Raw genomic sequence first — 18,006 nt, 5'->3', positions numbered from 1 at the left:
GAAACAACTATCTGACATCTAAATGCTGAGAAACAGCTATCTGACATCTAATTCCTGAGAAACAGCTATCTGACATCTAATTCCTGAGAAACAACTATCTGACATCTAATTCCTGAGAAACAACTATCTGACATCTAATTCCTGAGAAACAACTATCTGACAACTAATTCCTGAGAAACAGCTGCCTGACATCTATTTCCTGAGAAACAGCTACCTGACATCTAATTCCTGAGAAACAGCTACCTGACATCTAATTCCTGAGAAACAGCTACCTGACAACTAATTCCTGAGAAACAGCTGCCTGACATCTAATTCCTGAGAAACAACTATCTGACAACTAATTCCTGAGAAACAGCTACCTGACATCTAATTCCTGAGAAACAACATGTATTATTGAAAAGAACGATCAAGTTTGGAAACATCATTGAATACCGCAGTTTGTGTTAGAACACTTCCAAGGGCTATTCATAATTTAGATATTTGAAACGAGAAAGCATTGTTTTAGGAATGAGAACTAAGCAATATACTACAAAAATTGTAAAGGGCGTCGCCCGTGAAGAAAATACAATAGATAGGGCGCTAACCAAATGTTTGTTTAGTTTCAGTATGTCTGACTTCAATCGTGTTCTAGAATCCAACGATTTTATTTCACGCGAGTTGGAAACCAATCAGGGATCGTTTTAATTTTTTTTGTTTTTTCACCTGAACATTTTTTTAAATGTTGTATCCTTGAATTGGAATGCCAGAAAGATAATACCCAGACCTACACCTACATCTTTAAAATGTGAATATTCTTTAGCGCTTGAGTGTGAAATACCTTGCATTGGCTCCTCCCATGAAACAAATCTTTCCCCAATGTAACCGCCCAAGTCCCAATAAACTGGCCCATCATTCCTTCTAAAGAATGAAACACTTGTACCTCCTCCTATTGGTGACATGCCTCAAGAGATCACTCAACAAGACCAGGACGTCACAGAAATATCTCAATGTAATGTTGGTGGTGAAGGAATGTAGGCCGCTACTTAATGACCTAAAAGTAATGTTGGTGGTGAAGGAATGTAGGCCGCTACTTAATGACCTAAAAGTAATGTTAGTGGTGAAGGAATGTAGGCCGCTATTTAATGACCTAAAAGTAATGTTGGTGGTGAAGGAATGTAGGCCGCAACTTAATGACCTAAACGTAATGTTTGTGGTGAAGGAATGTAGGCCGCTACTTAATGACCTAAATGTAATGTTAGTGGTGAAGGAATGTAGGCCGCTACTCAATGACCTAAAAGTAATGTTGGTGGTGAAGGAATGTAGGCCGCACTCAATGACCTAAACGTAATGTTGGTGGTGAAGGAATGTAGGCCGCTACTTATTGATTTAAATGTAATGTTGGTGGTGAAGGAATGTAGGCCGCTACTTAATGGTCTAAAAGTAATGTTGGTGGTAAGGGAATGTAGGCCGCTACATAATGACCTAAACGTAATGTTGGTGGTGAAGGAATGTAGGCCTCTACTTACTGATCTAAAAGTAATGTTGGTGGTGAAGGAATGTAGGCCGCTACTTAATGACCTAAATGTAATGTTGGTGTTGAAGGAACGTAGGCCCTAACTTAATGATCTAAAAGTAATGTTGGTGGTGAAGGAATGTAGGCTGCTACTTAATTATCTAAATGTAATGTTGGTGGTGAAGGAATGTAGGCCGCTACTTAATGATCTAAAAGTAATGTTGGTGGTGAAGGAATGTAGGCCCTAACTTAATGACCTAAATGTAATGTTGATGGTAAAGTCCCCTAATTACTTATCTCAATCTAATGCCAACAAATTAAATTTAAATTTTAAACTACTTTAGAGACCAGTCTTTTAAACACTAACATTAGTTTGGCAGGGACTCGGTTGTATAACATCTAACATTAGTTTGGCAGGGACTCGGTTGTATAACATCTATGTACTTAACAAAACAAGAGAGCGAATCACTTCTAACATGAAATCTGGAGGAATAAAAGAAGCAGACGTCATTGACGAGATAACAGGCGGCGAAATCAGGGGAGCGGGTGGTAGTCAACAAATTACCAAACTTATGACCAACAAAACTGATTAGGTCAAATTATAAGAATCCCTGACAAAAAAAAAAAAGTCTTGAGAGCATACACCACTAACTCTTCGGATACAAGGTCACTGGAAAACACACACACACAGACACACATACAACACGAGAAAGCGTAAAACGGAAAGATTGGAAACCTTTATAAACAATGCTTGTCTAGATCAAGTGGAAAGATTGGAAACCCTTATAAACAATGCTTGTCTAGATCAAGTGGAAAGATTGGAAACCTTTATAAACAATGCTTGTCTAGATCAAGTGGAAAGATTGGAAACCTTTATAAACAATGCGTGTCTAGATCAAGTGGAAAGAATGGAAACCTTTATAAACAATGCTTGTCTAGATCAAGTGGAAAGATTGGAAACCTTTATAAACAATGCTTGTCTAGATCAAGTGGAAAGATTGGAAACCCTTATAAACAATGCTTGTCTAGATTAAGTGGAAAGATTGGAAACCTTTATAAACAATGCTTGACTAGATCAAGTGGAAAGATTGGAAACCTTTATAAACATTGCTTGTATAGATCAGGTGGAAAGATTGGAAACCTTTATAAACAATGCTTGTATAGATCAGGTGGAAAGATTGGAAACCTTTATAAACAATGCTTGTCTAGATCAAGTGGAAAGATTGGAAACCCTTATAAACAATGCTTGTCTAGATTAAGTGGAAAGATTGGAAACCTTTATAAACAATGCTTGACTAGATCAAGTGGAAAGATTGGAAACCTTTATAAACATTGCTTGTATAGATCAGGTGGAAAGATTGGAAACCTTTATAAACAATGCTTGTATAGATCAGGTGGAAAGATTGGAAACCTTTATAAACAATGCTTGTCTAGATCAAATGGAAAGATTGGAAACCTTTATAAACAATGCTTGTCTAGATCAAGTGGAAAGATTTGTGGTTAAAAAAAAAGAAAATACACATACACAGACCAAAATGTGATAGAAAAAAAAATATTTTTGCTTTTTTTTCACTTCGCACTGTCAGGAAAAGTGTCATTTTAGTGAACATTCGGGTTTTCTCTTTAAAAGCCCATCAGCCAGTTGTCTTCAAACTTTTTATATGTTTTTGATTTATCGATCTGATAAAACCGTAGACAAAGCTAAGCTGCTGAATGACAACACTACTCAGTCTAAGCATCACAAAATCCACAGTGCTATCTATCAGCGAAGCCAAAACACCGTATGACAGTCCTCCTCAACAATCTAAACACAAAAATACAGGGGCAACTGAAAAAAAAAGCACCATAGAAACACCAAATGTGTTGCCAGTTCTAGTTTTTGTCTTTCACTCTTTCTGGCAGACGATCGATGCGGGTGCTGGACTTGTAAGTGCCAGACACGAGTTGCCAGGCGAAGAGAATTGCGAGGCCTGTTGGACGGGAAGACAGAAGGGAAGAGAAACTGTCTGCTACTGGACCAAGCACTCAACATAGAGCGTCAATAGGGGGGGGGGGACAGTCTGGGGTGTTTTTAGTTGGAGATCTGAGGGAAGTGGTGCTGTTGTATTGGCTTGTTGGAACTATTCTTTCTCTTTAGAAGGTATAGAAGTTATTGTTACTGTGACTAGAGCATCAGAAGACATAGAAGATATTGTTACTGTGACTAGAGCATTAGAAGGTATAGAAAGTTATTGTTTCTGTGATTAGAGCATTAGAAGACATAAAAGTTATGGTTTCTGTGACTATAGCATTAGAAGACATAGAAGATATTGTTACTGTGACTAGAACATTAGAAGGTATAGAAGTTATTGTCTATGTGACTATAGCATTAGTACAAACACTAAATAGCAGGACTTAACCATTGTGACAAAGAAGTCATGGAAAGAGAAAAATAATCTACTATGTATATTTACAGGTCACTAAATAGCAGGGTCAGACTTTACAATTGTGTGGCCCTATGCGAAACGGATTTCAAGGGGCCAAGTTTGGGTAGGGAAGCGGATAATAAGTGAAATTTAAAAGTTCGTATTATAAAATAAATTCGTCTATGCATTTTATTCATTTTTACTACGTACAGAATTACTTTACGAGCCTTGCGTGTAGCAAGGTCATACAGTATATCATAATAATTCTGTTTCCTACATAGATCACGCTCAATAGCAAGAATTACCAAATGTTTCAATCTATCTTTGAGAATTGTTGACCTTAAGTAATTCTTCATTAGTTTGAGGCGCGAGAAGCTTCTTTCATCATATTACACAAGGCTAATGCCGTTTTTATTTATCACTCGTTGGCGTTTTCCATATTGAATGACACCCCAAAATGAAAATTTTTGTGTATATATTTCCGTATATTATAAGGATTTTTTCGTATATTTTGCAATTTCGGGAGATTTCCAGGAGCTTCTGGTAAATTGACAGGAGGGCGCGGAGAATCTGTTTTAAATTATAAAATGGTTTAATTTAATAATTTATACACCTTGAATTAGCGCGGGTTCTATGAAATTGCGGGTCCTATGAAAGTGCAGGACCCACTGCGGTAACATAGGTTGCAGTGGCCTAAGGCCGCCCTCTCAAAAAAGCGGCGTATTCTACGCCACCGGTCGACTAGTAAAAGTTATTGTTTCTGTTACTAGATCATTAGAAGGTATAGAAGTTATTGTAACTGTGACTAGAGCATTAGAAGGTGTTTCTCTGACATTGTGATGTTTGAAACGGTGTCGGACTTTTTCACATATTCTGAGATAAGTTACCTTCTCTGATCGTGCATTAGAGATAAGTTGCCTTCTCTGATTGTGCATTAGAGATAAGTTACCTTCTCTGATCGTACATTACTAAATGTCACGAACCATTTTTTTTTCTTTCTTATTGTTTGTTTAAAATGTTTCGGATGTTTCTTCAGGGTATGAACTCAGGACCACCAAACGACAGTCCAGCGTGCATATCACACGACCAGGCAGCCTCCGCTTGATGCCCTTATTTTGGCTGTTCTCTCTATTTGAACACAAATAAAGTGTTGTTTGTGTGAGTGTGTTCAATTCTCGTGAAGTTGTATAATGACACGGTGCCAGATTATATGGTCAGTCCAGACAGTGCAACTGCCCAAGTTCTCCCCATCACTCGGGGTGGCGGGTCCACAAACTAAACTAAAAATGTTACGTTTAAAATGTATGCGCCCTATATCTTTTAGTATTATATTAGCATTATGAAACGCATTTCATTAGTCTTCAAAAGAATGTATGGGTCTCCGCATACTTATATCCGGCACTCTGTGTATCTTTAAGGAAAATAGCATTATTAATGTTTATATTATTTATATTCTTTATTTTTAGTTTGATTTTTTTTTATTTAAATTACTTTTGTATAATGTATGTCAAGGACATAGCATTTTCTGTGGGATTGGGGAGGGGAAATAATAATTTTTATTATCCATTTCGAAATTGATCTTACAATTCGACAACTCCAGCCACTTTGATAGATAGCCATATAGCTATCAGCCACACATGCATGCACCATATTTTATTGGCATACTATTGCTAGAAGTGAGTTTTCATATCTGCTTGTAAAACACGTCTTGCTAAGTTTCTTTATTACACCTGATATACGACTCCGTTGCTCATTGATAAGCTGTCAACTCAAAGTGATCACCAACATTAGCCTATCAGTGTGTTATTCGTTATTCAGACTAGACACAGATCCATCTCGCTATGTCTCCAAGTCAAAGATTTCAATCGACCACTAAACGCCATCTCACATCTCGATTCTATTTCTAGCTGCTCGGTCAATACAAAGATGCTAGTTAATAAGGCCAGTTCGCTAACGTCACTCGGTGGTCGCTGACGTGGGATGCTAATATTGGTTTGAGATCTCAAGACGTTTTAATAGTTGTTGATTTGGATAAGTGTCATGTGTCATTGATGTCATACATGACTTTGTGACATCACTCTTGGCGTTGTCCTCCTTTGGCATTCAGAATGACATTCAGCTGTTTAACTCATTTGTTTGAACACAAGAGTCTTTCTTGTTATATCTCCACACTGTTCCCCCATCCCGTCTCTTTGTTTCTCTCTTGCTATGGATTTTTTCACTCACTAATTCTTTCTCTTCTTTTTTTTTTCTCTTTTTACTTTTTCTCTTTATATTTTTATCTCTTTTTCTCTTCTCTCTTTCCCTCTCGCTCCCTTTCTTCCCAATCATTTTCCCATAGCTACAATCTGAATGTTTTCAATTCCCCTTCCCCTGTTTTATGTTCATGGTTGTAATTCTCATAACTTTTTTTTTTCTATTACAGCTTAACACCACAATCTCTCTCTCTCTCTAGTGCCTCTTCTTCCACTTCTATTTAAATCCCTTATTTAAACATCATTTCATCTCTGAACGAGACACTATCTCAGGGGAGCTAACCTCTTTAAAAGCAGTCAGTTATCATGGTCTAGGGGCGCTTACTTGTTTCTAACTAGACAGACTAGAAATGTGTGTGTGTGTGTGTGTGTGTGTGTGTGAACGGGAAAGCGCAAGAATACACTTTATTTTAAATTCTGTTTATCTGTTTCTAAGCTGATGGAAATGTTTATTTAATAACTAAAGCTTTGGCACTATTTATATCCTTTTATTCAAATGTTTGGGGGCAAACTATTTAGACACTGTCAATCAAATGTTTAGAGGCACATCGGCACTATTTAGACCAGCATGTATGCAATGTCAATCATACCAGCACTACTGTAATGTCAATGTTTGTAAATGTTATAAAACAGACACTGGTGCATAATTTGTATTGACCTGAATTTTATTCGATGTCATGTAGACAGCACGCTTCAGTCCAGACCTCTGACGGACACACTTGTGTCTGAGACACAAGGGATTACCTCTTTCTCTCATTTAGAGCTAGAATGAGGTTACTCTCTACGTAACTTATGGTTGTGTACCAACTAGTAATAAATTCCTCCTAAACGTATCCTAATCAAAATAAAGTTTTAACTTTTTAGAAAGCTTATATCAACTCACACTGTCTGTTTGTCTGTCAGTGTCTCTGTCTGGTAAAAAGTGCGTACAATTTATTTCTCCCACAAGCTGAATCAAGTTCAGACTTCACAGAAATATTCATTGACAAAGAGAAGACATGAATCAATAAATGAAGTAACCAATTACTTGTAAATCATTATTGTGTTAATAGCGACAAGGGAAACTAATACTTTAGTATTCGAACATGTGGCTAAATTAGTTGGGTTTAGTCCCCTTAAATTATTGTTAACGCTATTTCTCCCTTGCGCATTCTCTGATCGAGCAGATACATTAAACAATTATCTATTGTACCTAACACAGTATGAATCAATAAACAAAAATACTCAATTAGTCAATTAATTATTGGTAATTAATTATTTTATTTGATATCGAATTATGTAAATAACATGTACATTATTGGTAGATATAGTTTTATTGACGGAGTTCTTCTCTTTCGTTGGGTATTCTTTTTTGTTGTTGTTTTTTTAAAGGATTTTTTTTTTTATTTTACTTGTTTAAGGTTTTTACACATTGTACCTCTACGTCTAATTTCTTAGGTAACTTTCAGGGGAGGCCACTGCTGAGAATGTTATCAAGTGAGGAACTTTTGAGCCTCTCGATCATCCTAACTTGTGTTCAGGTAGCAGCACCTTTACACATGTTTCTTTTTCTTGCATGTTTATTGCTTTCTTTTATTTTATAATGTCGCTCTCAATTAAATAAAAAGTTAATTAATCTTAACGTGTACATAATTGTTGTATTTATGTTTTTTGCACGTTTCCACTTTGTGTCCAGTAAGTTTATAACCTCAATGTGTACAGATGTGTTCTAGCGCTCTCCTGGCCGATGAGTTCCAGGTCACGTCAACGCCATGGTCCTATTTAGGTGACCGACAGCCGTGTTCATTCTGGGACCAAACTGGTTGTCAAGCCGGGCAATGCTGCGTCAAAGAGGTGAGCACCGAGTTCTATCCTCTTTTGGTAACACACCGTGGCAAAGGTCCCTACAATTTTTTATCTACAAGTAAAAAAATATAATAGTTAGCAATCATCAATCCTTTGTGCTGTGGGTGTGCTGTGGGGTGTGCTAAGCCAACGATGTCTTTATCTTAGATCACTCTGTTTACTTGACTAACATCCCATGATTTAGGTGTAGTTAGTAGTTCAATTCTTGACGGAGAGCTAATATCTTCAGCCGAAAGATACAAAACATACAAACACACACATGCGCAAGATACTATTTCATAACACCCCCCTCCCAACTTAATCACATACAAAATTGCATCATCGATAACGTGCTTCGATACTGAACGTTAAACTCGCTTGTTCAAATACTATATATGTATAAAATACTTAGTCAACAAATCGATGCAAACAGCTGTGACCTCGCTGCTTCACCAGCCTCAGTCCCTCCCCACACACACACACACACACAACGCTACACACACATGTTTAGTGAACTAATAGCGGGAGCTTGGCGGGCAGACGATGGTTAGCTAAGTCAAAGTCTATCAGCCGCGGCGCCATGAATACAACAATCCTGGAGGTGATCCCCTTGAGACTGACAGATCTGTGACTCTGACATCCGCGGGTCGATACTCGCCCCATGATGGAAACTAAATATTTCAGCAAGCTCTATAGATTCATAGTTTCATTTTCAGATAGATAGTGGTTCACGTAACGTTGTTGTTGTTTTTTTGTTGTTGTAAGTGCAACGATATGTCATAGGGCGACATAGGTAGCATATGTAATCCTTTGGGAGGATAAGGAAAGGTGAATACTTCTAAATATCTGATTATATAATATATATAAGGCGTCGCGCTGTGAAAACTGGCACACAGGTTGCAGAGGACAAGAGAACTGTGCTAGCAGAAGAAAAACGCCAGAGAAGAAAAACAATGCCAATGATACTAGCTCCAGCTGAAATAACCTGCCCGGTGTGCAGCCGAACATTCCGGGCTCACATAGGTCTCACCAGTCACATGAGGAGGCACAAAACCCCAGTGCAAAGCCCTCAGCTCCCTGGATGACAAAAGTGGTCATCATCGAACCACGATGGACGAACTATATATACATATGAGTAATGTCATCATCTTAATTTAAAGGAGTTTTATTTTGTTTTATCTTGTATAAAAGTAATTGATTCTGTATGTTTATTGTAAGTCCCCATCAATATCAATTGTAGGCGGCTGCCTCGTTTGCCTATTCTTACTGCCGGCCCTGATTAAAGAGTCGATAAGAAAATTAAACAAATATGCATTTCCAAACTTAGAAATAAATAACTTGTGATACTGTTCATTCAATTAATACTTATAGAGATTTTATGGATTTTTAGCGGCCCCCGTAAGGGGAAAAAGCCGCTATTAGGTTTGTGCAAAATGTCCGTCTGTCCGTCTGTCACACTCAGATCTCGAAAACTAGAAGAGATATGAAAAATATTATTTCATCATTAAATCCGACTTGAAAAGTTTAGGTGCAACGGCTACTTTTGGTTTTCTAAAAGCAAACCGTTTAATTTATAAAATTAATTATGCAAGCGATTTTTTCATAAAAATACACCAATTCTAAAACAATTACGTAAATGTAAGGGAGGCAATGTTACAATATGCTAACAAAGATGGACAATTTTTGTGTATTTTCAGTGTCACTAAGTCAAATATATTTTTAAAATGTACAGGAAATGTTTACAACAAATATAAATAATAGTTAAAGATGTTTTTTCTGGTCAACTAGCTGCTAAAATTCAAAGAAAACATTTCTGTTTGTTTATAAAGGCTAATAATGCATTTTGTATGTAAATATCACGCACATTTTTTTTAATGGACTTTTTATGCAGCGATTTTTGTGCAGTAGCGTAACGTCGCTACATGACCAGGTGCTAAACCAATTCCTTAAACTTTTTTAAAAAATCAGATTTTATTTATTTTTTGTTTAGTGCCCCCATCCGAATAAAAGAAGATTATTTTTGTGCGTTTTGTCTGTTGGTCGGTCTGTCCGTCACGATTAAATTTAAAAAACTAGAACTCTAAAAGCTATTGAAAATCTGATTTACACTTTAATGTTCCTCCCGTAACATCTCAATAGTTTTAAGTATCTAAAAATTGATTGTTCCGGATTTTTTTGTGCAAAACTAATCAACCCCAACAAATGTTTGTTTGCTCTTCTAATTTATATTACATTCAATTTCCATGCTTAAACGTTGCAAAAACACATTATCAATAATATGTTGTTCCGTTTTTTATGTAAATAGCAAAATAGCATATTAATGCTAAATCAAAATCTCTATACTGACTTATATTTCATTAAGTGTAAAAATGTTCCGGATATTGTTTTATAAAACATGAATTATGCCTAATGATTGTTTGAAATCGCATAATTTACTAATATTACACTTATATTATTTGACAATGCGTCACTATAATGTGGTTATCAATATTTAATTGTTCCGTATTTCCATCTTTAAACAAATTTTAAAAATATCGACAATAGGTTGTTCGGGGCTTTAAAAAAAAGTAATTTACTAGAATTGATTACTGAAAATTACTTTTTAGACATTTAATTTTCTTGCTAAAACATAACATAGAAGTTTTGTAATCGATAAAGAAAGTTCCGGATTTTGTTTCTTACAAATCGTCACCAGAAATTTCCGAATTTATTTAAAAATCTACTAACGCCAAATAATTGTTTGAAGTCCCTCTTCTAATTAATAAACAAATAATCTTCTCATTTACGAAATAATGTTTTTACGGATTTTTATGAAAAATATTTTAACTCACTACTCTCTTACAGTACATTTAACTTTCTACCTAAAACATTAAAAAATCTAATTATCATTAATATTATGTTCCGATTTTTAAGGAAAACAGAATCCAAACACCAAAGTAAGGTATGAAAATCTCTCAACATGGCTGTAGTACATCTAATTTTTATACGAGACCATCCAAAAAATTTAATTAACGGTATTACATTTATCTGAAATTCTCTTTTTCTTTTACTGTTTATACAAACATCCGGAACAATCTATTATATAAACTTTTCAATTGTGTTCATACCTAAAAATTATTGCGATGTTGTGAAACGTAAAATAAAGGTTAATCAATTTTTAATAACATTTAGTTGTTGTTTTTTTATATCAAGATGACGGACAGACCGACTGACAGACAAAACGCAAAAACAATGCGGCTTTGATCCTTTTTAAATAAATTCTATTAGAACTCAGTGCACCAATGTCTATGAACCCTCGTTAAATATCTCGTGTAAATAAAGACATTTTTTTATGGTACCGGTACTAGCCTATTGTGAGGTAATGGAATTTTTTTTCTTTGACGTCATATGAATGGACTCTTTAAATGTAATGTTAAAAGAACGCACTCGGTGCACCAATGTCTATTAACACTCGAAAAAGTGCTCGTATTAATGAAAATATATTTTAGTCTAACTAAGCCGTGTGACGTAGTGTTTTTTTTCCTTTGACGTCATATGGAATGAATTATTTAAATGAAATGCTAAAAGAACGCACTCGGTGCACCAATGTCTATGAACACTCGATAAATGGCTTGTATTGATGAAGGTGATTTTTAGTCTTGCTAGGCCGTGTGACGTAGTGTTTTTTTTTTCCTTTGACGTCATATGGAATAAATTCTTTAAAAGAAATGCCAAAAGAACGCACTCGGTGCACCAATGTCTATCAACACTCGATAAATGGCTCGTAATGATGAAGGCGATTTTTATTCTAGCTAGGCCGTGTGACGTAGTGTTTTTTTTTCCCTCTGACGTCATAATGAATGAATTCTTTAAAAGAAATGCTAAAAGAACGCACTCGGTGCACCAATGTCTATGAACACTCGATAAATGGCTCGTAATGTAATGTTTATTAAGCCTCGTTATGTGACTCGCGTTTAAAAAAGGAATGATATCTTGATTTAGATCTAATCTACATTTTTTAAACTAGATCTAGATTTTTATTACAGTATATTTAGATCTGGATTTATATTCTAATTAAAATTATTTTAGAGTCTAGATCTAGAATTTCTAGATCTAGTTTAGACTAAAATAGACTAGATTAAGATGTAGAATTTAAATTTCTAAACTTAAAGTGTAAAAAAAAAGTGTAGATTTTCATTTCCAAACGTTTTGATCAATATTGTAATGTTTTAATATACTAAAACTAATCTACTATTTTTTATTTAATTTAAATTTAAATTTACGGCAAATGAATCTTTGAAACATTATTACTTTTGACCATCAAATTTAAATCACCTCTTGAATATTAATTGATTATATGAAGATCCGACAGGGATCCGACTTCGACGGGGGCCGCCTCTGAGTTTGTGTAACACAAACTCTCTTTGTAATCTTGTTTTTTTCTAAATCGCATTTATCACAGCTCCGTTTTGTTTGTGGGCGGAAGAATATCGCGGAGTAAGTTTACCTGTTGCCTTTGGGCGCTCACTCAACTCGAGTATAATCTCAATAAATAATTCCTGTGAGATTCGAACTTTAGCCCTCTTGTTAGATTGTCAAACGTCTTAAGCCAATAGGCACACATCCCACTGTCAGTTGTCTTTTCTTTGTCTATTTGTAGGTCATCTCTTTTGAAGACCTGGACCGCAATGTTCTAGCCAGCACCATCTGCAAGCCCAGGTTGTCTTTGGGAGAACTTTGTCTGCGTCAGAGTGAAGGCTATCTCTGTGACTGCTCTGCGGGACTTCAGTGCCAGTACACCAACAATGAGACCTATGGCCATTGTGTTCCCTGATAAACGTGTAACTAAGATTTAGATCTATAGGGCTTGGGCCAACTATAATTCATAGTCGACCTAACGAGAAAAGAGGAGCGCTGAACCTTTAGTTTGTCCTGTGTGTGTGGTGCTGAGTAACACTAGTCGTTTCAAAATAGGAACACTGTCTAGTTATGGTTCATTCCAAATGCGCTATTGAACAATGTGTACATATGAGAGCCGGAGGCAGAAGACTTTCTAAATGAATTGTTGCGTTGATAGTATCTCTAATATAACCAAACATATCAATCAATATGTGACTATAACCTGATCTACCATTAAGATTAAGATTATCGTTATTTCACAAATCTATTTGTATCTATCAAATGTTTACTTATTGTTTTATCCCATTTCGGACGACTTTTAAAGCTAGTATCTGTGCAGTGTTGCAGTATTGGTAGAGCATCTTGACTAAAGATCAATGCATGCTAAGACAAATGTGAATTTTTGAATAAACGTCTGTATTTTATAAGATAAGATAAAGAGTCACAAAGTAAATTCTCTTCTGGTATATAGCGCTATATCTCTCTTTCTATCTCTCCCTCTCTCTATACCCCTCTCTCTCTCTCTTTTTCTCTCTGGCCCTCTCTTTCCCCCCTCTCTGTCTCCTTTTCTCTCCCTCTCTAGCTTGTTAACTCTTAACCTGCTTACTAACAACCGACCACAAAGTCCCTACCCTAATACTGTAGCGTCCTCAGTGTCTGCCCTATAGACAATGCTTTCAGTTCTAGATACTTGTCTTGATCATTAACGTAAATTCCTGGCTCCCAACCATCAGTCAAGCCATACAGTGGAAGAGTTTCCAATGAGAGTTGATATACTTCCTTAGACAATGTTTTTAAAATACGAATTCATAAACCCATTTCTTGATATATATATATATATATATATATATATATATATATATATATTATGTAAATTTTTTTCATCGTGATTGACCTAGTTAATATTTTGGATTATGCAACTGACATCTGCACGCAGACCCTCCTAAGTTACAACACAAACAATGTCTACAACATTATCATAGAAACTAAATGTAATAATTAGACGCAGTAGCTCTTCAAAAGCTTCCGGGAAAACTTTGCTTCAACTTTCTTATCAAAAGAATGCGGAACATTGTTGAAACCTTTGATTTGAAATATACTTGCCTGGTACGTATTGTATGCTCTTCGGATGGTCCTAACAAAGATCCCAGTATCGAACCCTGCCCGCAAACATCTAGATGTGCGATAAGTATACGAATTAATATTTCAACTTGAATTAAATTCATATCAATACAATGTGAAAGTAAGCTGAAACAACTTGAATTAAATTCATATCAATACAATATGAAAGTAAGCTGAAACAACTTGAATTAAATTCATATCAATACAATGTGAAAGTAAGCTGAAACAACTTGAATTAAATTCATATCAATACAATATGAAAGTAAGCTGAAACAACTTGAATTAAATTCATATCAATACAATATGAAAGTAAGCTGAAACAACTTGAATTAAATTCATATCAATACAATATGAAAGTAAGCTGAAACAACTTGAATTAAATTCATATCAATACAATGTGAAAGTAAGCTGAAACAACTTGAATTAAATTCATATCAATACAATATGAAAGTAAGCTGAAACAACTTGAATTAAATTCATATCAATACAATATGAAAGTAAGCTGAAACAACTTGAATTAAATGTACAGTGACAATATTTATTGGAATGTCTACTTTGGTCAAAATGTCTAGCATGTATGAATATATAAAGTCAATAAAAAAATTAATAACTTTTTGATTTGGGTTTGTTCGTCTTAGTTTTGTATTCCTCTGTGAACTAAAAATGTGAATCATATTCTTGATGGTGAAATGAATAACAGCTAACAAACTCACATTGAACTTTAAATACTAGCAAAAACTGGACATAAAATTTGTTTTATTTAGTTTTGTAAATTTATTTATCACCTGTGATTATTAAAAACACACTTACATTTTTTTCAAAATTCTACTATTATAACCAATTTAAACTAGTTTCTTTGTGTCATAGTAAATGCAGGTTACTAATTTATTCGCGTAATTGCGAATGCAGACAAAAGTTAGCAGACAAATGTATCTTGTCAAAACAGCTGAAACTATGTTTTAATCGTATACTTATCTAACTCACCTTGAACACATAACATATAATATATATATATATATTGCTTTATCTTGCCTGGCAGTTTTTTTTCTGTTTTCCAGATTTTTTATAAACTTTGATAGTCCAAAAAAAAAAGATTGACGTACGTACCACTTATCTCTAAATAAGTACACGTCCTGGTTTCGACAAAGTTCAAGATCTTTGTACTGGCCACATAATACCAGCGTTAACAATTGGACTGGAAACAAACAAACACTTACGTGACGTGCTCTGTGGACTTTTTTCCAGATAAATCTATCTGCTGAAACTTTCCAGTCAAATTGTATTTCATGTTTCCTGAAGACTTGGCAGTGTTTGTGTTTGTGTAATAGAAAGAAATGACTTGCCGCTCACACTCTAAATACCTGAACGATTCAGTGCTGAATTCAAAGACTTGTGTCTAGCTTTCCAATTTTCTATTGTTATGATTTTCATGGGAGACAACCGCATGCCAGCTTTTAAAAAGTCCAATGATTCGCTAGAAACGATTTTATCCGGCGAACAGGCATGGACCAGGATCTCTTGACCCCTCGTTCTGTCAGTAGGACCATAGACCAGGATCTCTTCACCCCTCGTTCTGTCAGTAGGACCATGGACCAGGCAGCGCTAACCATGGGGACTTCTGATATACTGTAACCGCCGCTGTTCCGTGTAAAACCGACACTCCAGCCAAAAGATACCGGAGTGGCAGACTAAATAGACTGGGCTTACCAAGGTAGCCCGGAAGAGATCTTGTTCGCTAGTCGTCATTTGCCTATCTATCTCCAGCACTATACGTTTCCACTGAGGCGCCACCTTCTTGAGGTAGAGAGGAAAGGCAGCAGATGGCCTCTGAAAGAAACAGTTGTAGAACGCTCGCAAAAGCTATGAGACACATAAAAAAAAGAAAATCCCTTGTTGAAGACAGGTGCAGGAGACGAAAGGAAAACTTAAATATACCCCCAGCGGACAACGGCTTTGCCTGAGTCATATGTGGAAAAATAAGCAGGTCGCAAATGGGTTGGCGTAGCTATGTGATACACTGCACTTGTCCTTAACCTTATGAATCCAAGACAATGCCATGATTATTAGTGATGAAATCTGTGGCGTTTAGAAAATAATGCCAAATATATTGTATAGATTGTAGTGTTTTATCAGGCCTATTACAATATTATCTATTATAAGTATAATAAATCCGAGAAATCCAAAATATAAAATTGTCAGTTTCTTTTATCATAACAATTCTATTTATTTAAAGTAAGCCTCGTTTTCAGATAGTAAAGATAACAAAGCAAATAACATATATCCCAGGCAGAAAGCATTTTGGGGTTTAGATGGGCTTTATACAATCATTTTCTTATGTAAAAAAGGAGAAAAATTGTCTGTCCATCTTGAATCCATTCTGTTCCATTAATGAAAGAGTGGACAAAATATTTACTAACGGCCTTTTATAAAGTATAGAGCTCATCAAATGGACATTCATTAAAACTCATTAACACATTAACAAATGTTCTTTTTTCCGAATTTATAATTTTCCAATTTATAAAAAAAAATTCTCTTAATTTTGGACAAAATGTTTTAATTTATGGTCAATGATCTTAATTAACTGAGAAAGCTTACACCACAGTGACAGCCGTCCGTCTGGTAATCCCATCGTTTCTGCCTCAGAGACTGGAGAGTTCCATCGCCAGCGGATGACGCCATCATCGATCTCTTGATTCCATTCAGAAGCATATGAGAGGCCGATACTTATAACGCCAAGACTTTCTTTTTAGAGACTTGTTTATATATGTCAGTGTCATTGATCTGGGAATTGTTTTATTTCTACAGGCATGCTCTTTATTATGACGCCAGAAGGACTGAAATAATCTAAGGACTTACATAAATATTGTTACAAATGACCAGTGACAGGAAGAGGTTAACGTGTGACCTCGACGAGATAACACAGCAGCGGGTGTTCCCTGGAATGTACATGTATAAACAGAGACAGGATGTGACGTGTCCTTACATGTTATTCCAAAAGGTACTAGCAATGTCCAGTGACAGATAGAGGTCACAACTTGTGACCCCGGCAAGATGACACTGCAGCCGATGTTTTCTGGAATCTACATGTATAAACAAAGACAGGATGTGACGTGTCCTCACGTGTTATTCCAGAGGATACTAGCCGTATTTGTGCAACTTTGGACAAGCGATTAGGGACTCTATATAAGCCAGAGAGTTAATGTGAAAGTCAGTCGTATGGAGTCGTGAGTTAGCCGTTACAGTCGATACAGACGATGTAAGACGTGTGCGGCTCTAGTGGAAGAGAAATATGTACGACTCGATGCAAGTTAACTAGGGTAGAGTTAACTGGAGTGGACTACTGTCGTTAAAGTCTATACAGCAAACTACAGTGGACTTGAGCCGTTACAGTCGATACAGTCGATGTAAGACGTGTGCGGCTCTGATGTGATAGACTGGAGTACGACTTGGTTCAGCTTTGGGAGACCTGGAGCGACACTGGGAAGTGTGTCGTTGGTCTGTTCTGTAGAATACGGCTCGATGCAAGTTGAGAAGAGATGAATTGCAACGAAGTGAAGAGATGTATTGCAACGAAGTATAGCTAACTGTAAACTGACAGATATTGTACAGTCTTCTACGCTACATGTTACAGTAATGTTAGAGTTAATAGTCATTAAAGTTATATGAAGCTGAAAGTTGAGTCGTCAAGTTCTTTGCAGTGTTTTTATTTGTGTGTCTATTAATACTTCTAGCCAGAAGATTCAGAAATACGTAACAATATAAATATTTAGAATCTAGTACGTAGTAATACATTTCAAGCTTTAAAATTGACTTGATTAGTTTAGTACCAAACAGAAATTGAGACTTATTGGTTTGTCCAGAAATAATTACACCGAGTAGCTGTAGTTATAATGAAATGTAGGCCAACTTGCTCAAGTAGAGGAACTAACGTTTTGGTGTGGTCCTTAGTGAGATCTGAAATAACCTCCAATAAAAATTAAACCTATTAGAAGTTAAAACTTTGGCGTGATCATTATTGTATTATAATAAT

The 18,006-nt window shown here is 35.7% G+C and overlaps 1 protein-coding gene across 1 annotated transcript; it reads left to right on the top strand.

Annotated features, from left to right (window-relative positions):
• Positions 1–3,726: 3,726 nt before the first annotated feature.
• On the top strand, positions 3,727–14,591 carry LOC106050401 (uncharacterized). Its single transcript, XM_056033769.1, has 4 exons — positions 3,727–3,828; positions 7,590–7,672; positions 7,854–7,985; positions 12,616–14,591. Exons 1-4 carry the CDS (start codon positions 3,762–3,764, stop codon positions 12,787–12,789), a joined length of 456 nt encoding a protein of 151 aa, XP_055889744.1. The 5' UTR covers positions 3,727–3,761; the 3' UTR covers positions 12,790–14,591.
• Positions 14,592–18,006: the final 3,415 nt, after the last annotated feature.

This window comes from Biomphalaria glabrata, chromosome 6 (genome assembly GCF_947242115.1).
Source record: "Biomphalaria glabrata chromosome 6, xgBioGlab47.1, whole genome shotgun sequence".
Classification (NCBI taxonomy): domain Eukaryota; kingdom Metazoa; phylum Mollusca; class Gastropoda; family Planorbidae; genus Biomphalaria; species Biomphalaria glabrata.
The sequence above is the reverse complement of the archived record's forward strand: the minus strand, read 5'-3'. Positions and strand labels throughout refer to the sequence as shown.